The sequence below is a fragment of the Lampris incognitus genome, chromosome 7, assembly GCF_029633865.1.
Source record: "Lampris incognitus isolate fLamInc1 chromosome 7, fLamInc1.hap2, whole genome shotgun sequence".
NCBI lineage: Eukaryota > Metazoa > Chordata > Actinopteri > Lampriformes > Lampridae > Lampris > Lampris incognitus.
The window spans coordinates 38968755-38992945 of NC_079217.1; the positions used below are offsets into that span (position 1 = coordinate 38968755).

Genomic DNA, 24191 nt, shown 5'->3' on the forward strand with positions numbered 1-24191 from the left:
AAAATTAGATCTGCCTCATATTGCACTTGGTTAAAATGTGCAATTCTATGCAGATCTATTTATTCTGTTTACTTTGCTGTTTTCCCCCTCTTTTTTTCTATTTTGTGTTTCTTGCTGGGTGTTTTGTGTTTTGTGTAGGGCACTGTACCAAACTAAATTCCTGGCATGTCTGTATGGCCAAATGAAAGAGTCTGAATCTGTAAAACACATAGGGATAGTTGCCATTCATTGACTTTTTCATTACAGGGATTAAACTAAGCAATGCTACACTCATGTTATGTGAAACTTCACTAAATAGGCGGTCGCAGCCTACGGTAGGGTCACACCGACCAATTTAAAAGAGGAACTAAGTGTCGGAACACTATTTCCAATCCTCATGTGACTTGCCCGGGACTTGTGCGTTGGGGAAACCAAACAGACGCTGGCGGAGAGGGTGGCACAACACAGAAGAGCTAAGGCGTCAGACCAGGACTCCACAGTCTGCACCCATCTACAGGCCAGTGGCCACTCTGTCAAGGATGAGGATGTGCACATCCTTGATAGGGAGGAACGCTGGTTTGAACGGGAGTCAAAGAGGCCATCTATGTTAAGAGGGAACGACCATCCTTGAACCGAGGGGGAGGGGGGCTAACAGTACACCTGTGACCACATTACAATGCTGTCATTGTAAACATTCCCCGATCCTATGTGAGTAGTGTCTTTATGCATGCTCAATAATCCAGGTAAGGAAACCACATAAAGGTGAATAAGTTCATCTGGACACGTTTATTGAGAGAAACGTTTCATCACTCATCTAAGTGACCTTTTTCAGTCTCAACTGACTGCATTTATCCCTACCCTTGTAATACTGTATTGTTTATAAGGGTGGAGATACCTGCAGTCACTTGAGACTGAAGAGGTCCCTTAGATTGATGAAACGTTTTTCTCAATAAACGTTATGTTCAGGTGAACTGTTTCAACTTTCTGTAACTATTTCACTTTTCCCACAAAGTTTAAAGAGCCCCCATAACAAAACTGTAAAATATTTCAAATACAAATATTACACTATTTGCACAAGTTCGGACAATTTCCAATACGGTGGCACATGCTCGACCCCCTTTTTCCAGGAACCCGTACTCATTTTTGGGCATTAAGTCGTTGCTCCTCCCATGAACCTGAACCTGAGATACATGTGCGGATTTTGGCCCCACGTAAGGTCTTCGACAACCGTGGCGGTGGTGTTGGTGGACAGTGGCCGATATAACAGCAGTACACCGGCTAACCCACCGTCTGCACGCTAGCAACCCGGTAATCTGCACCTGAGACAGTAGTCCGAGCGCTGACTCAGGACTGTCGGAGTTGGAAGCCTGCCTTGTTCTCGCTCTCTCTTTCTCTTTCTCGCTCTCTCTCGCTCTCGCTCTCTCTCTCTCGCTCTCTCTCTCTCTCGCTCTCTCTCTCTCGCTCTCTCTCTTTGAGCTGCGTATGAGATCAGAGGACCGAGGCTAAAACGGAGAGCTCATTCCACAACACGACAGTCATCCATGGCTCTCTGCAACGGAGATAGCAAGGTCAGTGTTCAGCCGGGGCGACGGCGGGTCGTAGCCCGTGTTGAGGCGCGGTGTGACCGGGTAGTCGGTTTATCTGCCGTTTGGACTCGGGATGCTAGTGTTGTTCCCGGTCGTTCATTACGGCCTGTGTGTATGTGTGAGTGTGTATGTGTGTATGTATGTCTTGTGGAAAGTTGCAGAGCAGGCACAGGATGAGTGTGGCGGTGCCTGTTGCGATGTCCCACGAACGTGCTGAACATATGAGCTAGCTAGGCACACTGGATGGAGGACCCCGACACGGGGAAGGTGTTAGCGTTACACTGGCTGACGTTCACACCTTCCACCGCGTGGGTTCTTAGCATGGCTCTGCTAAATTAGCCCACCGGACATTTAACACGGAGCTAGGAGGCTAATGCTAACTACAGCCGGACACGCCGACCCTTAACGTGTTAGCCGCGTGTGTAGTTTGTTAGCCGAGGGTTGCCAGCCTTCCACAAGTTACGTTATCGCAGTCTTTCCTTGTTGATAGGCTCGTTCTCTCTTGGAAATTTTACATCAAGCTTTTGGCGAGGGGATTTACTCCCCCCCACCCCCACTGTGACAGTGCTGAACAAGCCTACGTTGTTAACCAGTCCTAGCCAACTTGCTATCAACTCGGCTACGGTCGTCTGACAACCGGTAGTTTTGCTTACAAGTTATTGGCCGTTCTGTGGTAAAGTTTGGGACGAAATTGTAAAGCCTTCACTTGAGACAATGTTGTTTGCCGTTTAACGACTTATCCACTTAGAAGACAGCTGTTTTTGTTTTCCACTGTAGAACAAGTTGGTCAGAGTCCGTTGCTATGCTTGATGCAAGGTGTTTTTGTCCCGAGTAAAGGCAGGACATGTATACTACAATACACGTGGGTGCATGCTGCGCTCTCTTGTAGTCCCCATCAAGATTTCAGTGGATCGTTGGATTACGCCGAGATGAGTGTAAGTTTTTTGGTTTGTTCTGAAGTTGATGCATCTTCACCTCACCTTTTTATATAAAGATCTGTACGTTGGCCACATGCATAACACGTTTGTTTTCGAGACTCTAGAAGTAAAACGGCGCTGAACGTGAACGCAATCCACTGTTTACGTTAGCCCGTGACAAAATGGCTTCTATAATGACTCGTATGAATGACTCGTCTGTAGGTCTCCCGATACAAGTGTGAAGTTGAATAGATGCGGCACGTCTGTCCTCGGTACCCGGAGCTCACCTGTCCATTTATTGTACTCTGATTCCATCATTTGAAAGCCCCACTGTGAGCTCGGAGGCGAAGGGGCAGTGGCAGTTTGCTCTCTCAGAGGCTGGACCCTCACCCTACCAACACGTATCTGTTTACGTTTCTCCTCACAATCGTGTAGAGACTAGTCTTGTTCTGTGTTTTGACACGGACCTCTCGTAAATGTTGCATGTCTGGAAAACAGACATGCAGCAGGATCCGAAAAAATAGGGATGTGCACAGTAGTAATATTTGCAAAACTTGAAAGAATCTGGTACTACATTAAACAAGGAAAAGCTGTGTCTTTATGCATGCTCAATAATTCAGGTAAGGAATTCACAGAAAGTTGAATCAGTTCATCTGGACACAGTTTATTGAGAGAACCGTTTCATCACTCATCCAAGTGACCTCTTCAGGCTCAACTGATTGCAGGTGATCGATCCACTAGAGCACAAACTAGGAGTCATCAGCATGCTTTACCACCGAGCTGACAATGTCCTCACCGACATTGTCCAGGGGAGGGGAGAAATCCCATATTAAAACATGCCCTGGCTAAGTGTGGTTATCCTAACTGGGCGTTTGTTAAAGCCAGGATGACGTCCAAACAGTCAGCTGAGAGGAGAGGGACAACAGCTACCTAAGTGTAAACCAGTGGTGATTCCGTATGTGACACGAGTGTCGAACAGTTGAGACGCATATTTTCCAAACACCGAGTCTCGGTTGCTTCCAAATCCCAAAACACGCTGAGCCAGAAGTTGGTCCACTCCAAGGATCGTACATATGTCGCCATTTTATCATGCTGTGATGGCAACTATTCCCCAATCCTCTGTGAATAGTACACATGGTCATTGTAACTCTAGTTAATGGTCACACCAATTTGCATATGAAACCAGTCGTTTTCGGGCATTATGCAACTTTACTGTTTATAAGATTGGGGGATACCTTCAGTCAGTTGAGACTGAAGAAGTCACTTGGATGAGTGATGAAACGTTTCTCAATAAACGTGTCCAGATGAACCGATTCAACTTTCTGTGAAGGAAAAGCTATAAAAAATATATGCTAAGTTAAATAGTGTGAATTACTTGAGGTAGTGTGATTGTTTGAAATAAACTAGCAAGGGAATATATTGTACGTGATTATAAAAAAAGTACAAGTAATCTCCCTGTCGGCCACTATATCAATAGGCCATCATCCTTACTGCACAAGTGCAGTCCATACTAGGCACTAAACAATAGATCATTGTGATTGTACGTAATAATGATTGTACTGAGAGAGATGCAGCCCATGGATTGGAGGTGTGGGGGGGGTTGTTGGAAGTAGTGGAAGTAGAGTTTGGAATTTGGTTCCATGACTGCCCTCGGGATATCTTATACTTCTTCTAAACTTTATATATGTATGTTAGTGTATCTGACTGTATGTGTATGTCCCCACAGCTGGAGATCAGCAATGCGGAGCAGAATGGGTCATGTGAGGGGGCAGTGGTGATCCTGGATGCAGGAGCCCAGTATGGCAAAGTGATTGACAGACGAGTACGAGAGCTGTTTGTGCGCTCTGAGATCCTGCCCTTGGAGACTCCCGCCTTTGCCATCAGAGAACAGGGCTTCAGGTGAGAGTGGAAAAGCATACAGTCATGATCAGTATTTGTTTGTTTTGTCATCCATACTGCAGTTGTTTTGCAACTACAAATACAACATTATGGTGTTAGCATGGGTACCAGTCGGCAGCTGTTTCTGACCAACAAATGAGCAGATGTTTTCAGGGACTGTGATGCTTTCATTCTATGATTGTATAGATAAGAACCACCCATTACTATGAACTATTACTTAAATACAAATGGTGCAAACAGATATATGGTATAAATAGCGTCAACAGTAATTATGGCAACATAAATATTACTCCATTAATTACAAATATTATCTATATTCCCGTAATTCTTGGGCCTGAGAAGACAAATGTATGAGTTTGACATGCATCAACCTAATAAGTCCTGGATTGTTTTTAATAATGGAGAACTAGAATTGAGAAGGGGACATCAGCCACATTTTCTTAAAAAGGATGTCACCCTCATCTCTCCACATACCTCCCTGTCTGTTTTAATGGGATTAATTTTATTTTGCCATTAAGATAGTTTTGGTCTACCATGCTTTGATAATGACATTTTTATCAGACAGATGCAACATCTGTAAGGGAAGTGATTTTTCTTAATGATGCACTGTTTTTCTATTTTCTACTGAAGCTATTGGTGAAATGGACTGATTTGTTCTCAGCATATAATTTTTTGACTTAACTGAATTTAACTTTTGTTTAACGTCATTTGTCACTTTCTTGTCTTCTCTCCCTCCCTTCCTCCCTCCTCTCAGGGCGATCATAATTTCCGGAGGTCCTGCCTCTGTGTATGCAGAAGATGCTCCCTGGTTTGACCCGGCCATATTCACAATTGGAAAACCCGTCCTAGGAATCTGCTATGGCATGCAGGTACGTGCATGCTTAGGACGACCAATTTTGACCCGAGAAGGCTCACTATCAAGCCCTGATAATGGAAATACTCGCTCTGCTGTAGTGTCATTGAGCAAGATGGGTAATCAAGTTATTCTAGTTTTAGGGGTTCTTTTCTGTAGTACCTTGATTTCCCTGGGGTGGGGGCAAAGACAAATTTCTCCTTTATAAGAATCAGTTTAATGGGAAAAGAAGAAATAAAACTGTGAGGCAAATAGCATCATACTTAAGTGTCTCAACTGCATTGCATGTGACTTTGTGTGACCTGTTCCCTCTTTAAACGCTTCAAGTATAGTTTTTGGGTTCTGCCATTTAACAACTTTGAGCTATAAAATATAGTTTTTGGTATAGGAATATAAATGCAGTGCTTTTTCTTAATGTACAGACTTTCAAACCATTGATGCAATTAATTTTTTTTTTAAATTTATTATAGGTCCAAAACATGATACAATGCAAAAAGAATGAGAGAGCAATTGTGTTTTTACAACAACACACAAAAAGCGGATTAAGCAAAATAACCCCGAGACTCTTGGGTTCTTGTTTCATAGGCCTGCTGCAGTTTGCAAAAAAAAAAAAAAGAATCTGTAGCCCTATATGGTAGGCAAACATTTGTCATAACTTTTCCTTCAAATAGCAGGTTTTTATGCGGTTTTCATATACTACCCATGACATTTGTCTTGATGCATGCTCAATAATCCAGGTAAGAAAATCAAAGAAGGTTGAATCAGTTGATATTGATGCAATGTTTATTGACAGATACGTTTCATCACTCAACTAAGTGACATCTAAGTGACAACTAAGTGAAGATGTCACTTAGTTGAGTGATGAAACATATCTGTCAATAAACGTTGTATCCAGATGAACTGATTCGACCTTTGATACCCTTGACATTATACTTTTGAATGAACAGCTAAAAATGGAACCATTTAAGACAAAAATGGAGGTGTTGTGTTTCGTTGATTTTTGTTGTTTGTCTTCGGCAACAGAACCTGTGGAGACCTAGGATTATAGTAAGTGAGTGACAGTGGCACACATCCATGTCTGGAAGCTGCCAAGTATTACCGCATTTCAGTATATCTATATATTGTGGAGGGCCTTCGGTGCCTTAGGTTGAGGGATGTTTAGTACCTTGGTTACCTTGGTCTCTTCCCTCACCCTTGTTTTTTTTCCCCGCCAGAAATTCAGATCAACATTCCCTTTATAAGGACCTTTTCACTAACCTCCAGGCTACCTCAGCAGCTCCCATTACCGGCTAAAATGCAGGCTCATTCCCGAAGTGGTAACCCTGTTCTCATCTGTTGTAGATGATGAACAAAGTTTTTGGTGGCACAGTACACAGAAAAAGTGTGAGGGAGGATGGAGTGTTCAACGTTGGACTGGACAACACCTGTTCTCTCTACAGGTACTATGGGGTTGTCTGTGTCGATCACACGTGAATAAATCTCCTTTTTATCCTTGATTGTTGTTGTTGTATACTGTAACTTCTGTCTTTCAAAACTTTGAGCTGCAAGGCCATGTATTTTTTGAACTGTCAAATTCATCATGTAGCGTAAATGACAACCTGCAGATTTTTAGTGCATAGTTTCAGACATGACGTCACACACAGTGCAAAGAGCCAGTGGAGGACATAATCTGTCAACTATATGTACTACACTAAAAAAAACACATTCAATGAAATGCATCTTCCATTTGGAGTCATGAGTACCCTCCTTTCTTCCCAGTAGTCAATGAAATTAGACTGACTGAGAGTGAGAGAGAGAAAGAAATGACGATGTACTGAAAAAGGAAGGTTAAATGTTGTACATAGTATGTTTAGCAAAACTGCTACTGAGTAGTTTGCCCTTGTGCCATGTTTTCCACATAAACTGTTAGTCTTTGACTTGTCTCATATTTTCCATGCTTGTTACACAAACACTGCAGTCTAAAATAGAAATCCAGTCTCTCTTTACATACTCCCTCTCACTTACACACATTCACACCACACAAACACCGGCTTAATGGAAATTTGATACCCATAGCTTACCACCATGCACTGCTATCTACAAAAACAAGATATCTTGTACTTAATAGCACACCACACGTGTCTCTCTGAATTTTGTGTGTGTGTGTGTGTGTGTGTGTGTGTGTGTGTGTGTGTGTGTGTGTGTGTGTGTGTGCTCTGCCAGAGGCCTTCAAAAGGAAGAACTGGTGCTGTTGACCCATGGAGACAGTGTGGACAAGGTGGCTGATGGGTTCAAGGTGGTGGCCACATCAGGGAACATCATTGCTGGTATGCAGCTCTGAGGAATATGAGACCCTGGCTTGTAGAGGCAAATATACTGATTAACCAAATTCAGACTTAGAATGTTGTCAAAGGCCTGCGTGCAAGATGCCAACACTCACCAACACGTCATCAGCGTTTCCCTCCGGATCTGAAATTTCCTTGAGGTAGCAGTGTGTGCCCGGGATAGAAGACCTGTTCCCTGGCTTGCTGTGACTGTATTGATATTAAACTGTGCTATACTCTGAAATATTTGTAGTCTAACCTTAGTTAACCTCTTTAGTCTGCCTTTCTAATTGTGATAACTGGAAGAGAAAACAGGTACTGTTGTTAAAATTCAGCACATTTGCTGCGGTATATGAGGACATGCTTTCTTTCATGGAATTCGTTGAGACTGCCAAAGTCAGAGAATAATTGTACAATATGGAGCTAGTGCTTTACAAAACCCCACAACATGTTTTGCTAGCATTTCTCTATATCTGTTTCTCTGTAGAGCATGTGCAGTTGTTTTCATCCCCTTCTCACACATGTTTGGCTTGCAGAAATGGGAGTGAACAGGGGCGCGAGGGGTAGAGCGAGGAAACATTGACCTCTAGTGAATTCATAGTGGATGGCGTTGTTTTCTCGAATAAATAAAAAAAAGAAAAATGTTGTTAATGTGGGGCTCCAAATATACCTGGGCAGCCCACCAAGGTAAAGCCCATGTGTGCTAACGCCTTATTTGTGTTGGTTTGTGTTGTATTCATTTAACTGAAACCTTTCAAGATAACAATTTTTTTTTCTTTAAGTTAAGACAAGAAGAAGGTTAAATCTAAAAGACAGGCTTGAATGGGGCTTAGTCTTGGCAAAATTTAACTTGTGTGAACCTGTAATGCAGAATCAATACCAACCTTTACAGACTATCCCCCCATTTCTGCTCCTGTTTATCCCACCAGGTATTGCCAATGAGCAGAAGAAGCTGTATGGGACACAATTTCACCCAGAAGTAGATCTGACAGAGCGAGGCATGGAGATGCTGCGTAACTTCCTGTTTGAGATTGCAGGTTGTACGAGTAACTTCACTGTTCAGAACCGGCAGCAGTCCTGCATCAACGAAATCAGAGAGAAAGTTGACAAATCTAAAGTGCTGGTGAGAAAACCCACAAAAATTGTCACAAATATAAATGTGTGTGTTTGCGTCGCCTCTCAGACTTTTTTATGATGCAAAAAAAAGTAGTAAAGATGGGCAAAAAGGTTATTTATTATACATACAAATAATGTCATTGTGGACACAATAAAAATTGTGACTGTGGACACCACAGAACTACATTTCCATGGTGTGGACTCAAGAAAGTGGCAGTGGGAAGTTAAATGGAGCCAATTAAACTCAGAAATTAAATCCTGTTCTTCCAGCTGAGAGGAGACGATCTACTCCCTGTGCTCCTACAAACTGGGCTGCCTCTCAGGGGAAAGACAAGGGGAAAGATAGATGAGAGGAGGAAATTGGCTCAAAAGCATGGATTTGTAAAGAAAGGGATGCAGCCTCTGCTGTTTGTTCCTTCCAAAAGAACAGCCCGAAGCTAATTTGTGTCACTATGTTTCTCAGCTGCTCTACTCCAGCTTGCTCCTTCCACGTTAGTGATACTTTGGGTGAGTGAATCTCAGGGGCTTGACATCAACCCCGCTAAGCAGAAGTAAAGTTGCATCAAAGCTGTGGATTACTCCACCATCATGGCTATCACCATAACAAGCCATAAAAAACAATAGATGTTTAGATTTAGCTTAACAGTGATATAAAAGTATGTGGATTTGAGTTCTGTGAGCAGGGGATGAGCATGTAGGCTGCTGATATGTTTAACTCTTGTTTTGACCCTTTCTGTGTCTGTTTTTTTTTCCCTTCTCCCTTGTCTGAGCTTATGTAGTAAACAAAACCCTGACTCTCATGCTTGATCAGTATTGATTTAAATGATGGCAGAGTTGCAGCCATCATATTCTTGGTCAACAGGTGTTTGCCACCTTCCAGTCCTTGTATCATGTGCGTCTTCATGCACTAAATACTTACCAATAATGGGGAGGGTCTTGTGTACTGTATGATGAAATGAGAATGATATTGATAACATCCACAGGTGCTGCTGAGTGGCGGGGTAGACTCCACAGTGTGCACAGCACTCCTCAACAAGGCTCTGAACCAGGACCAGGTGATAGCAGTTCACATCGACAACGGGTTCATGAGAAAGAAAGAGAGTCAGAGTGTGGAGGAAGCCCTCACCAAGCTCGGCATTAAACTCAAAGGTTTGTGGTAAAGACTAATGAGACTTGGTTGACAGTTATGACCAACCCATTAAGAAAAGGAATGTTATTTTTGTTATCTCTATACCAATCTCCGGTTTCCCTTTCTCTCTCCCATCCAAAAACCACACTCTTCAGTGGTGAATGCTGCCCACACCTTCTACAATGGAACGACGACCCTGCCCATCTCCGAGGAGGACAGGACACCACGGAAACGCATCAGCAAGACTTTGAATATGACTACCAACCCTGAGGAGAAGAGGAAGATAATTGGAGACACATTTGTGAAGGTGGTACATATTTATTCAAATCTGCCTGTACACTGGGTTACCTGACTGGCAACCAGTGTACTTGGCTTCCCAATTGTACAAATACACATTAATTGGTATTACATTGTCAGCTTACCTTTCCACCTTGAATATAGATTCATAGTACTATGCCAAACTGTACCTGATTCCCTAAGTTTACTTTGATTTGATCTTTTTTGTTTAACATTGTGTTTATAACTTGCTCAGGTGGCCAATGAAGTGATCGGCGAGATGAACCTCAAGCCTGATGAGGTTCTCCTTGCTCAGGGCACTCTGAGACCTGATCTGATCGAGAGTGCCTCTCTCATTGCCAGTGGCAAAGCAGAGGTCATCAAAACACACCACAATGACACAGAACTCATCCGCAAACTCAGAGATGAGGTATTGTACACACATGCGTGCACAGACTCACACATACACGTATCTAAAGTGAGCATGAACTGTTCTCTCAAAACTGTGATAGATACTGCAGTGTTGGCTTTTACAAATGACAATTAGAAAGCACATCCTAAGAGCCTTTCAGTCTGAGACTGGATCTCCTTACATCAGCAAATTAGTGCTGTGCTTTACTAATTGAGCTGCACAAGTCCATACTTTACACTGCATTGAACCATTAATTCAGGGATTACTCTTGAAATGTGGCCTTCTTTCAATGTTGGAATTTTGATTTCACTACTTTGCCATCCCCTAGGGAAAAGTAATCGAGCCCCTAAAGGATTTCCACAAAGATGAGGTCCGAGCACTGGGAAGAGAACTGGGTTTGCCAGAAGAGATTGTCTCTCGACACCCTTTCCCTGGTTTGTACACAGAATATTGCTATGAATCTTGTAACACCATCTTGCTCTCATTCTCACTCTCTTTTTCACCCACTCAGACTGACCGGGAAATTTCACAACTTTTCCAGGGATATTCCATGCTAAAATAACCCCTGTTCCCCCCCTCTGCTCCCTGTAGGTCCTGGTCTTGCCATCAGAGTGATATGTGCAGATGAGCCCTACGTCTGTAAAGACTTTGCCGAAACAAATAATATTCTCAAAATCATCACAGACTTCTCTGCCAGCGTCAAAAAGGTCAGACCTTAATGGCTATATTAGTAAGTTAGTGGGTGGATGAGGACTTTCCTCCTGACCACCACAATGTGACCACATTCTGTAGAGGTGGCAGGTTTGTTTATCAAAGTCATAGGTTACTGCAACTCTATAACTTGATTTGCACACACTCATTCCCTAATGTTGAGTTTCAGTCTGTGCCTATATTTCTGTTACCCCAGCCTCATGCCTTGCTTCAGAGAGTCAAGACATGCATATCTGATGAGGAGGAAGAGAAGCTTATGCAGATCACCAGCCTTCATTCACTCAATGCCTTCCTGCTGCCCATCAAAACTGTTGGTGTCCAGGTAAATCAGTCTGTCAAATCCAATCAGAGACTACTATGGTGTTACTCATAACTGTTGCCGTCCAACTAAATCAGTCACTCCATAAACTAATTAGCAAGCACCAGAAATGTTCAAGTGAAACGTACATTAATGGAGATCAAACTGCCAACTGCGGTGACAAATGGATTCATAATTTTATCGGACATATATAGTCAAAGTAGTTTTAAGGATTCTTGACGGTGCTTAAAATCTAACAGAAAATTATAGATGTTGATGTTAATTTGTATGTATGTATACAGTTCCTTGCAAAAGTATTCAACCCCCTTGACAGTCATCACTAATTTCTTGATTATAAAAGATACTCACACATCTGTTGCTGAACAGTATTATTTTTGTGAACCCATAAGGGCGGCACGGTGGTGCAGTGCTTCGCACGGTCGCCTCACAGCAAGAAGGTCCTGTTTCGAACCCTGGGGTTGTCCAACCTTGGGGGTCATCCCAGGTTGTTTTCTGTGTGGAGTTTGCATGTTCTCCCTGTGTCTGCATGGGTTTCCTCTGGGTGCTCCGGTTTCCTCCCACAGTCCTAAGACATATAGGTGAGGTGCATCGGCCATACTAAATTGTCCCTAGGTGTGAATGTGTCAGCCCTGTGATGGTCTGGCGGCCTGTCAAGGGTGTCTCCCCGCCTGCCGCCCAATGACTGCTGGGATGGGTTCCAGCATCCCATGATCCAAATTCGGATAAGCGGCTTAGATAATGGATGGATGGATGAACCCATAAGTTCTAACAGCATGTTCCCAAAGCCAAAATAAGTTATGTTTCGCTGACTTTTTATTAATAAATTAAAAACTAAAATATAGTGCTTGTATAAGTATTCAACCCCTTGTGCTCTGAAAGCTCACAAATTTACACAAAAGATATATTATTCCTAAAACGAATTCAGATTAACACAGTTGGACATAATTAGTCTGCACCTGTAAGATATAAAAGTAACGGTCTCATTTATGGGTATAAAAAGCACTATGTAAAGTTCATTAGCTGGGCATGAACTCCATCAGAAAATGAAGACAAAGGAGCATAATACTGAAGGAAGAGACAAAGTGATTAAAATGCAGAAGGCGGGAAAGGGATACAAAACAATATTCAAGTGTTTGGATGCCCCACGGAACACAGTTGGATCCAATTTCAGAAAGTGGAAGCTTTATAACACCACCCAGACGCTATGTAGTACAGGCCATCCCTCAAAGCTACAGTGTCCAAGCAAGACGTGGGCTGGTGAGGAGAGCCACAGATGATCCTGCAATCACTTCGAAGGCACTCCAGAGGTCAGTGGCTGAAACTGGAGTAAATGTGCATGGGTCAACCATATCACGGGCTCTCCATAAATCTGGCCTGTATGGGAGGGTGGCAAGAAAGAAGCCGTTGCTCAAAACTATGCATATAAAAGCACGTTTGGAGTTTGCTACCAAACATGAGAGAGATCCCTTTAGGATGTGGGTAAAGGTTTTGTGGTCAGATGAGATGAAAGTTGAGCTTTTTCGCCGAAACTCAAAAGTTGTATGTGTGGCGCAAACCTAACACTGCTCATGCCCTAAAAAACACCCTGCCAGGGGGGTGGGGGAATTGGTTAAGTTTTTCCTGTTCTGTTGGACTTGTTTGGACAGGTGATTTAATGTGAAAATAAAAATAAAAAGACCTTCATCAAAACAAAAAAACACCCTCCCTATCATGGGCGACATTACGGGGGGGCAAGGGGGGGCAAATGCCCCCCCTAACTCACAAAGAATAATTAAAATAATATATCACATAACGTAATTTAAAAATATACAAATTATTTGCTGTAATTACACTACGAGCCGCTGGGGCAATGTAACAATCTGAAGCGAACCATGTAGCTATGGTAGGCTAATTGAAAATGTCCAAACGCGGTAACACGTTAAGTTATTTTACAAAGAAAACAAAAATCAATCGGGCTGAAGAGAATGAAAATGAAGAATCGCGTCAGGACGATGATGTGTCTCTCACAGAGACAGGCAACATTTCAGAGCGACCTCTGCGAGAAGTGGACAATGCAGAGATGCTGGTTCAGCAGCGAGAAGCAGGCAATGCTGTGGTGTTACAACCTGCAGCTCGAGATCCTATTCTTGGTGTAGGAAACTGTTTGAATTTCGTGGAGAACGGTCCCTACCAACCTATTCTGTTATTCCCAGCAACAGGAGGGAGGAGATTTAGAAAGGAATGGTATGTTACCTACCCGTGGCTTGAGTACAGCCCCGCCCGCTGCTGATCGGGCATTCTGTTACTCATGCCGCGCATTTAGCATTGCTGGCCACAACAAAGAAGAAACGTGTCGAACGGTGGGATTTGGAAATTGGAAGAAGGCATTGGAAAATTTTGGCGACCATCAAAAATGCAATGCACATAATTTCTGCAGCTACGAAGCTGTCCGCTTACATAAATTCATTAAAAACTGGCAGCGTTGCTTCCCAAATCAGTATAGAACATAGCAAGGTAAAAAAAATAAAAAAGTAAATGTGTTAAAGTTTTGTCACTTATTTAAAATACAAATTTGACATTGAAACCGCATGTTTTGTTTATTGCACAATAGTTGTACTTTTACATTGATACAATTATGTGATTAAAAAAATCTTTGCCCCCCCAATTTTGGGACCCAATTGTCACCCATGCTCCCTATAGTGAAGCATGGCAGCGGCAGCATAATGCTATGGGGTTGCTTTTCATCTGCAGGCACTGGGAACCTTGTTCAAACAGGGAAGAATGGATGGAGCTAAATACAGGGGAATATTGGAAGAAAACTTTTTGCAGTCTGCCATAAAATTGAAGCTTGGTAGAAGGTTCATCTTCCAGCAGGACAGTGATCCTAAGCACAAGGCTAAAGCAACCATGGCATGGCTCAGCAACAAAAACATGAATGTTTTAGAGTGGCGAAATCAAATTCCAGACTTCAACCCCATTGAAAATCTGTGGCACATACTGAAAATCACAGTCCAGAGGCGCCATCCCACCAACCTGTACAAAGTCTGCCAAGAATGGGCAAAAATGACTCCAGAAGAATGTGCAAAGCTTGTACATACATCTTGTACATCCGCTTTCCATGTGGGAAGATGGCAACGCGAATTCACGTTCGCAGCAGCCTCACCCAGTACCAGTGTGGGCAGATGGCGGTGCGAATTCACATTTGTGGTGGCCTCATCCAGTACCATCGACGCAGTGCCTTTGTTCACGTCTGCATCTAAGTTTTTCTTCGTTTGTCGGCTGGGAGAGCTGGCGCTGGATCGGCTGCGAGAGCTTGGTCTGCTGCACTGTGGGCCCAGGGATTGCGGCCTTGTCCGGAGCGGCACCCGAGGAGGTAACACCAAGGGCAGTCTGACAGGATGTGGAAGTGGGGCAGGCTATGCTAACTGCTCGCCCATGCAGACCGGCAGTTCCGATAACCCCGAGGGCGCTCTGGCAGCGGCCTCACCTGGCGTCGGCTGTGGTGTTTTTGATGTCGTCGTGTGGCATGCGGGGAAGTGTGTCAGGGGTGTCTGGCTGGGAGAACTGGTGCTGGATCAGCTGGGAGGGCTTGGTCTGCTTCATCCAGTTGCCACAGGGACCATGGCCCCTGCCTGGAGCTGCGTCCGAGGAGGAAATATGGAGGGCGGTCTGACAGGACGTATAATCGGAGCTGGCTAGGCTAACTGCAAGTCCGTGCAGACCAGCGGTTCCGACAGTCATCCTGGCTAGCGTTTGTTCCCTTGGGCCAGTGTTACTCTTTACGTGGCTCGCGAGCCGCATACGGCTTCTGAGACTTTGTTTTGCACCTCATATAGATCCACTGATAACAATAAGAACATAGCTATAACTTACTTCTATAGGTTCCGTTTGTGTCCTGTTTTAGCACATTGAAATTAATTATCCAGCAGATGGCAGCATACTGAAGATACGTCAAAGAACGTAGGCTACGTAACAGCGTGGGATCATGGGTAGACGTGTAGCCTATGTGTGTAGCTTTATATTTGCTAAATGTTTTGCAAGCTCTGTGACTCTTTGAGGAATGCTCTTACTCATAAGTGGCTCTCCTAAGAAAATTAGTGAGTACCACTGCCTTGGACGGTGATTTTTTTTTGTTCGGATATATGTGTTAGTTTGAATATGTGTGTTCATGTAGTTCTTGAATGTGTTTTTGTCTGTATGTTGCATTGCTGTGGGCTGGGGGAAATGGCATTTTGTTTCATTTCATGTGAACAAGTACATGAGGTGAAATGAAAAATAGTGTTCCTGCTTCCTGACAGACTTACCCCAAGAGAATCATGGCTGTTATTGCAGCAAAAAGGGTACTCTACAAAGTATTGATGCTAGTTGAATACTTATGCAAGCACTGTATTTTAGTTTTTAATTAATTTACAAAAGTCAATGAAACATAACTTATTTTGGCTTTGGGAGCATGCTGTTAGAGCTTAAGGGTTCACAAAAATAATATTGTTCAGGAACAGATGTGTGAGTATCTTCTATAATCCAGAAATTAGTGATAACTGTCAAGGAGATTGAATACTTTTGCAAGGCACTGTATGTATGATATAGCAATTCAAAGAGTACGATTCAAGACCGTTTACTGTGGAGAGTCAATGGAGGATTGGCCACATTCATATTTGGAGAATATTGTTGGTTGTAGGTGTGCTATACTTAGAGCCTTGGGTGGAGAACAGTTTCTTCACTGTGAATATTTGCTCCTTGCTCTGCAATAACCATAGGTTAGTGGATAACCATCAGTCACACTTTCCTTCGCAAATAGGCTTTTTCTCTTCTCTCTCTGCCTATGTCTCATTTCCTTTTTTTCCCCTGTAACCCTTTGTAGCCTATATTTTTATCTGCCTGTCAAAAGGCCTAATTACTCATTATTGCTGTGGCTGAAATGTTCGCACCACATTGCAGTTTTACTTTTAGTATCAACCGAGGTCAAACTCTGGTTTTACTTTATGCTGATTTTCATCAAAACTAGTTTGACATTTGGTTCATATGTAAAATTAGGCTTTACTATACAATTAGACAAACCTGACAAAATTTGCCTGTCCAGCTGCTTCTTTGAATTTCATCTTCACAATGTACTGTCTAATGTAACTAAGAAGGGTTATTCTGACCAACTTGCCTATTCAGAACCACCCACTAACCACAGCCAGCCAGTGATGTTGTGATGGGTGTGTCTCTGTTACTTCCTGTCTGAAACCACAGAGTTCTAAATTTGCCTCAAACCTCAGACACGGTGGCAGAAAAGAGACAAATGCAGGGATTTTTTTTTTTTGTCTGAAAATTTATGGGAGTGGAACATGCATACCTTTTTTAAGCTTAGGTTTATATCCTCAAACTGGAAAATATTTTCCCATGCTTGTTTTTATTTGTGCTCATCTCTTGCACTTTGAGTCATATCTGTTTTTCTTTTACAGAGTCCACTTATATTTCATTTTCTTCCTCCTCTGTGCACAGGGTGACTGCCGGTCCTACAGTTATGTGTGTGGTGTCACCAGTAAAGAAGCTCCGCACTGGGAGTCCCTCATGTTCCTGGCCAGGCTCATCCCTCGTATGTGTCACAGCATCAACAGGTAACACAAATTCTCAATGACAACTTAATTTCATCCAACTACAGCAACACATTAGAAGTTTTGATTCATTCAGTTTGTTACCCTCTCTTAATCCGTCCATCCACCCATACATCTGCCTTCTGTAGAGTTGTGTATGTATTTGGGTCCCATGTGAAGGAGCCTCCAACAGACATTACACCGACCTTCCTGACAACCGGCGTTCTGAGTACACTCAGACAGGCTGACTTTGTTGCCCACTCTATCCTCAGAGAGTCTGGTAAGTGTATCTTTACCTTGAAACATCAGAGTATTTATTATAAGTGGCTTTCTAAATACAATCATTTGGAGTCTGATTGGTAGAGGATCACGTCAGAAGTTTTGTCAAGTAAATAAGATTGCCTGTTTTGATTCCTGTTGTTAACAAAGTACCCATGAATAAGTGTAAATCTGGAAAGAAGCTATTCGCAGGATTTGCATCTTAACAATTTAGTTTATGTGGAGAAAATCAGGCATTCCTTAAATGTTTAAGAGCATAGCATGTCTTTAAATGGCATCCAACATGAGTTTCCCCTGAGTCAGTGTGCTCTTTTGTTAGCATACTTGCATCAGACAGTTAAAATTTATAGGCACCAAAGATAGGATTTGCTGAAGATGTCCATGGATATGGCAAGTATTCAAGAAACCACTAACTTTACGTCTTCAATATTTCTGCAATAGAATATGCTAAAAAAATGTATTATTATGCCACCGGTTACACCTTGATGAACAGATGATGCAGCTCTAATCATATATGAAATTTGATTTCTGTCTGTTGCTTCCAGATGCACATGACATATAAATGCAATTTTCGAGATCTGGTTCCAAAGATCTGTCTCCTCTGGTTGTATTTAAACCTTTATATGTGCTACTTTTGTTTCCTCTCCTTCTCCACCTCTAAACATTACTAGTTGTTTTCCACTGTTTGGAATGGATTAAGACTATGCAGAATTCCAATCACAATAGGAGCCTGACCACTTATCATTCAAGGTCAAATAGCAACATGAGCAAAAAAAACTTGTTTTGGTGCATCAAATCCCCAAAACTGAAAGAGAGTTGGGAGGACAATGTGTAATAAAGAAAAGATTGCATGGCACTGAAGGGCAGTTAGGGTGAGAGGTTTGAAAACTGGAGGACACCACTTCATCCAGAAGTGTGAGGGGAGTGAGATGACGAGCATGGCTAGTGTTGCAGTGGTTTTAGGACGTATCCAAGTCTCAGTCAGAGAAAAGTATCCGCATCTTCTTCCATTTTCATATCTTCTTTCATATCTCCAGCTGCAGCCCATGAAAGACATAACAATTATTGTAACAAAAATTAGACTTTTCCTTTATCTTGTCCTTCTCTTCCCGCTGTATTTCATAGGCCACTCTGGTAAGGTCAGCCAGATGCCGGTCATCCTGACTCCTCTGCACTTTGACCGTGACCCCCTGCAGAAGCAGCCATCTTGCCGACGCTCTGTGGTGGTCCGCACATTCATTACCAGCGACTTCATGACTGGGATCCCCGCTACACCTGGCAACCATATCCCAGAGGAGGTATGCAGTGGTTAAACCTCTTCAGTTTACCCATGGCTCCTAGTTAGCCTTGGTTGGTTAGCACAGACACCTGCCAGATTTCATAACCAGAACCCTCCTGAGAGTAACTAAGAATATAATCAGGGTATTTGGCATGCTTTACAACTTCCTCTAGTTAACGCTCACTCTTAGCTAGAATGAAAAAGTTCTCTGCCTCAGCTTGGGACCATGGAATAGGTAGCATTTTGTATGACCTATTCCTTTGCTTCACCTGGACAATTTACTCCATACTACTGATATCCTGTGACCTTTTACATTGTAGTCCTTTTTAAGAACTGAACAAGTATAAATAAAGAATACATACACTACCGTTCAAAAGTTTGGGATCACCCAAACAATTTTGTGTTTTCCATGAAAAGTCACACTTATTCACCACCATATGTTGTGAAATGAATAGAAAATAGAGTCAAGACATTGACAAGGTTAGAAATAATGATTTGTATTTGAAATAAGATTTTTTTTACATCAAACTTTGCTTTCGTCAAAGAATCCTCCATTTGCAGCAATTACAGCATTGCAGACCTTTGGCATTCTAGCTGTTAATTTGTTGAGGTAATCTGGAGAAATTGCACCCCACGCTTCCAGAGGCAGCTCCCACAAGTTGGATTGGTTGGATGGGCACTTCTTTGAGCAGATTGAGTTTCTGGAGCATCACATTTGTGGGGTCAATTAAACGCTCAAAATGGCCAGAAAAAGAGAACTTTCATCTGAAACTCGACAGTCTATTCTTGTTCTTAGAAATGAAGGCTATTCCATGCGAGAAATTGCTAAGAAATTGAAGATTTCCTACACCGGTGTGTACTACTCCCTTCAGAGGACAGCACAAACAGGCTCTAACCAGAGTAGAAAAAGAAGTGGGAGGCCGCGTTGCACAACTGAGCAAGAAGATAAGTACATTAGAGTCTCTAATTTGAGAAACAGACGCCTCACAGGTCCCCAACTGGCATCTTCATTAAATAGTACCTGTTAGAGCCTGTTTGTGCTGTCCTCTGAAGGGAGTAGTACACACCGGTGTAGGAAATCTTCAATTTCTTAGCAATTTCTCGCATGGAATAGCCTTCATTTCTAAGAACAAGAATAGACTGTCGAGTTTCAGATGAAAGTTCTCTTTTTCTGGCCATTTTGAGCGTTTAATTGACCCCACAAATGTGATGCTCCAGAAACTCAATCTGCTCAAAGAAGTGCCCATCCAACCAATCCAACTTGTAGGAGCTGCTTCTGGAAGCGTGGGGTGCAATTTCTCCAGATTACCTCAACAAATTAACAGGTAGAATGCCAAAGGTCTGCAATGCTGTAATTGCTGCAAATGGAGGATTCTTTGACGAAAGCAAAGTTTGATGTAAAAAAAATCTTATTTCAAATACAAATCATTATTTCTAACCTTGTCAATGTCTTGACTCTATTTTCTATTCATTTCACAACATATGGTGGTGAATAAGTGTGACTTTTCATGGAAAACACAAAATTGTTTGGGTGATCCCAAACTTTTGAACGGTAGTGTATGTCACCACAGCAGCTTACCAAGTAACTGGCCAAGTTATTTAGTATTTAAAAGTTACTCCTAGTGATGGGTTTCATGATGGCTTGCCTGTTCTCCATCGAGCTCTGTATTATCATTAGTCACACATTTCATCGAACTAAACCAGTTTCAAGTTTATTTCATTTATATAACACTTTTAAAACCAAAACAAGTTTTGCACCAAAGCACTTCACAAACGGAACAAATAAATGGACAGAATAAATGAGTAGAATAAAATAAGAATAGGTGAATTCTAATTATCCTAGTACATGCAGGCAGTAAAAACAGATAAGGTAAAAACAGTTTACCAGGAGCAAAAAAAAGAAAAAGAAAAAAAGTAGAGCCAGTTACAAGATGAAAACAGGTTAATGAACGTTAAAAGCCAAGGAATAAAAACTAATGAATAGACTAAGTGTGAATCTAATTGCTAACTGAATGACCTTTTTAATAACCTAGCCCCTGTGACACTTTAACTGTTTGAATTTCCTCATTTGTTTTTCTTGTATACCTGATTTTAAATTCAATTAACTTGGACCAACATGGGGTCAAATCCCTCTTTTTTTTTCTTTTTTTTTTTTTGCTGCACATTTACAGGAACTTGTAGGAAAAACATTTTACCTCCATTGTGCTTGTATATAGTGAATTTGACTTTATTTGATTAAATTTGGTTTAATAACCAGCCAAACATCATCTCATCATCTGTTGTGCCTGAAAACAACTCTGAAACTGCCTTGGTTGAAGAAGTAGGCTTACAGAAATCAATTAAAAAGAGTACATTTTTTTCTCCGTCCAGTTGTTTTTGATGTTTTGGAGCTAATGTCTTTTTTTTTCTTATCCCAGGTGGTGTTAAAGATGGTAAATGAGATCAAGAAGATTCCAGGCATCTCCAGAGTCATGTATGACCTCACCTCTAAACCACCTGGCACCACTGAATGGGAGTAAAATGCAACATGACAATATACAGCTACAGAGAGCGCACTTACACACGTGTGTATATATACACACACACACACACACACACACACACACACACTGACTCAACAGAGATCAGAGAGGGCTCTGATATCAGCTCCTCTCCTCTTCCTCTTCAGTCTGTCCTTCCTCTCTACCTTCCCCTGTTCTCTTAACATCCTCCACGCACACATGATGCTCAGCTCTCCTTCCTTTATCACCCTCCCTCTCTCGAACATTCCCATGGAAGGCAGGCATTACTGTGACCAGCGCACATGCAAAGGCGCTACTTCTCTGCTTTCCCCTCCATATGATTACACAAATTCTTTTTGGTGACTTGGTATGATGTTAAAGTTGGTTATCGATCATGTATTGACAATTCACTTTTTGGACCCATGTGTGACAATGCATTTCTTCTTTTCCTCTGTGGAAGATAATTTGCTGCTTCCTTGTGAGGGCGTTTGTTGAGGGCAGACGGTCACACGTTTTGAAAGTTCAGAAAGACTTTCACAGCGTACCTCAGGTTGCATTAAAGGTATTTGCAGAGCATGAAATCAAACGGTCAAGTAAAAGGAAGACCAGTAACTTAGTGGTTTTGAATGTCATCCTTTTTGTTTTATCCTTCTTTTTTTTTTAAAATCGTCTCAATGTCACAGTTCACTTTTTTTTTTGTTTTACTGTTTTAATCTTGGTTTAAGACTATTTTCCTCATGCATTCATTTTCCACCTCTACTGTACTGAGATGGGCAAGGGCTGCATGTCCAAAGCAATCCTGAACAGAGAACCTATGTGACCAACTAATTATTATTTTAAAAAAAACAACCTTGTTTTGCCAAACGTAGACTAAGCTGTGTTGAGGTTACATTCTGGGCTTCGGCCTTCTGAGGATCTACTGCACACTAGAACTGAAGTGAAGAAGCTAATGAGGTGATGACTATTGCTGTCATATCACAAACACCAGTCAGCTCAGAAGATTGCTTGTTAAGTATCACGGATATACAAATGTGCAGGATGCCAAAATGGGGGAGGACCTTTTCGTGTGCCTGATTTTCTTAGTCTTTTTCTTTCATTTTCTTGATGTGAATTTACCTGGACTCACACTTGTTTCCAGAAGAGGGTATAGTAACGGTTTTCCCATGCTGCAACATGTAAGTGTTTAACAAAAAAAAAAAAAACAAGTCTATAAGAAGGCACTCTTAACGTTAACGACGTAATTAAAATTAGAGTAGAGTTTATAACCAGTGCTGTAAGAATCACTGTCTTTACTTTCATTGTCATTCGGCAACTCCTGCGTTGTGTGGGAGCAACTTTTTGCACATAATTTTTTTACCCGTGTTAAAGCCTTGGTGCTTTTTTGAGATATAAAAGAATAGTATGATCAGGAACCTTCATGTTTTCCACAGCAGTGTCAAATTGGGCTACCATCAAATGTTGCCATCTCTAAAATACGGTCAATATGTTTCTCCAGACAGCATTGAGTTTTTGTTATGCATTGTTAAAATACTGATTAAATCCCAGGCTGTTGTCTTAAGTTTCATCATTTAGTCCACAAGACATACGGCTCTCAGGTTTAACTGAGTTTCTAACAGTTTATTATACCCAACATGGAACCATTAGAGATATTCTCTTCGATTCTGTGATTCTTACAGTCTCATGCCTGCAAACTTGTCTTTGTGCCTCTCATCCTGTTATTTCCACAGTTTGTGTCAAATAAGTGCATAATACAGAACTGAACTGTTCCTTTAACGTCTTAACTGCAAATGATTTATTGTTGCTCTGTCTGTGTTGCCTTTTATACACGTGTATCTTATGACACAAATGTCTCCATAGATATCAGCGTGATATGAATGGATATTTAATGTTTTTTAGCTGGATTTTTTGTTTGTTTTTTTTTTTGTTTTTTTTTTTGCAGTATCAATGAAAATAAGTTTGCAATTCAATGCCGGATGTTTAATTTTGGGGTTTTTTTTCTTCTGTTGACAATGAACAATGCTCATTCTCCCTAGTAATGTGCCTCAATCCAAGCCACCGCATGCAGTTTCAACTATGACATTTGTATGACAAACTCAGCTTTAATAAAGTCCATGTTGAAATTCTAAACTGGCTTTTTAATGACAAGTCCATATTTTGCACTTGATGATACTCTCCTTTCAAACATGAAATGCATCAGTCAGTAGCTCTATAATACAGTTGGTCTGTTTTGTGAATTTTTTTTTCTCACACAGATGCCCTTTTCAGTAGTGAGTAGCTCCATTAAGGAATTTAACTTACAATTGATTTGGGATATCTATATATATATATATATATATATATATATATATATATATATATACACACACACACACCTTGTTTCGTGCGTCGTGCACTCATCGGCTGCTAATGTGATTCAACAAAGAAAACACAGTATACGTTGCCCCACATCAATCCAGTCAGAGGAGAAAACATTTTCTTGATTGGTTGCTGTCCACCGAAATTAGGGGCGTGACGCGGGGCAACGTATACTGTGTGTTTGTTGAATCACATTAGCAGCTGATCAGTGCGCGACGCACAAAACAAGCTTGTACTGCTATGTATCAAAAGTTGTTTTTTTTCCTACATCTATATTGATATTCCGCTCCTCATTAGTTGCACTTTTATCAACACCATTGATGGTTTCTGAAAAAAAAATGCTACATGTATATATCTATATCTATCTATCTATCTATAAAAATGTGTGTGTGTGTGTGTGTGTGTGTGTGTGTGTGTGTGTGTGTGTGTGTGTGTGTGTGTGTACGATAATCGATAACCCTCAAGAATTCGGTATTATTACCTAATTCAAAATGTGGATGACAAAGGTCAAGCAGACAGGGATTGCAACACTTTGCAACCTCAATTAAATGGCCTAGAAGGTAGCGAAAAGACCAAACTGGAACCTTTTGGCAGGAATTTGGTAAAACACAACATGTCGGATAAAAGGAAATATTTTAGAGTAAGCAATAGAATTGGGGATTTTATGTGTAACTATGTAAGACTTAAAAGATGGTAAAGCAGAGGAGAAAAGTCAAAGA

At 41.6% G+C, this 24191-nt stretch overlaps 1 protein-coding gene across 3 annotated transcripts; it reads left to right on the forward strand.

Annotated features, from left to right (window-relative positions):
- Window positions 1–1191: 1191 nt before the first annotated feature.
- Window positions 1192–23304, forward strand: gmps (guanine monophosphate synthase). 3 transcript variants are annotated; one of them, XM_056283320.1, is made up of 16 exons: window positions 1192–1547; window positions 4209–4381; window positions 5136–5250; window positions 6576–6673; window positions 7437–7540; window positions 8467–8660; window positions 9637–9802; window positions 9938–10089; window positions 10315–10488; window positions 10799–10904; window positions 11062–11177; window positions 11378–11503; window positions 16967–17082; window positions 17208–17338; window positions 18463–18635; window positions 21034–23304. In XM_056283320.1, the coding sequence occupies exons 1-16, from the start codon at window positions 1521–1523 to the stop codon at window positions 21133–21135; spliced, it is 2073 nt and encodes a 690-aa protein (XP_056139295.1). In that variant the 5' UTR covers window positions 1192–1520; the 3' UTR covers window positions 21136–23304. The 3 variants fall into 3 exon arrangements, with proteins under 3 accessions (XP_056139295.1, XP_056139294.1, XP_056139296.1); XM_056283319.1 differs by lacking the exon at window positions 1192–1547 and adding an exon at window positions 2364–2500; XM_056283321.1 differs by lacking the exons at window positions 1192–1547; window positions 4209–4381; window positions 5136–5250 and having other exon boundaries at window positions 6577–6673; window positions 7437–7580.
- Window positions 23305–24191: the final 887 nt, after the last annotated feature.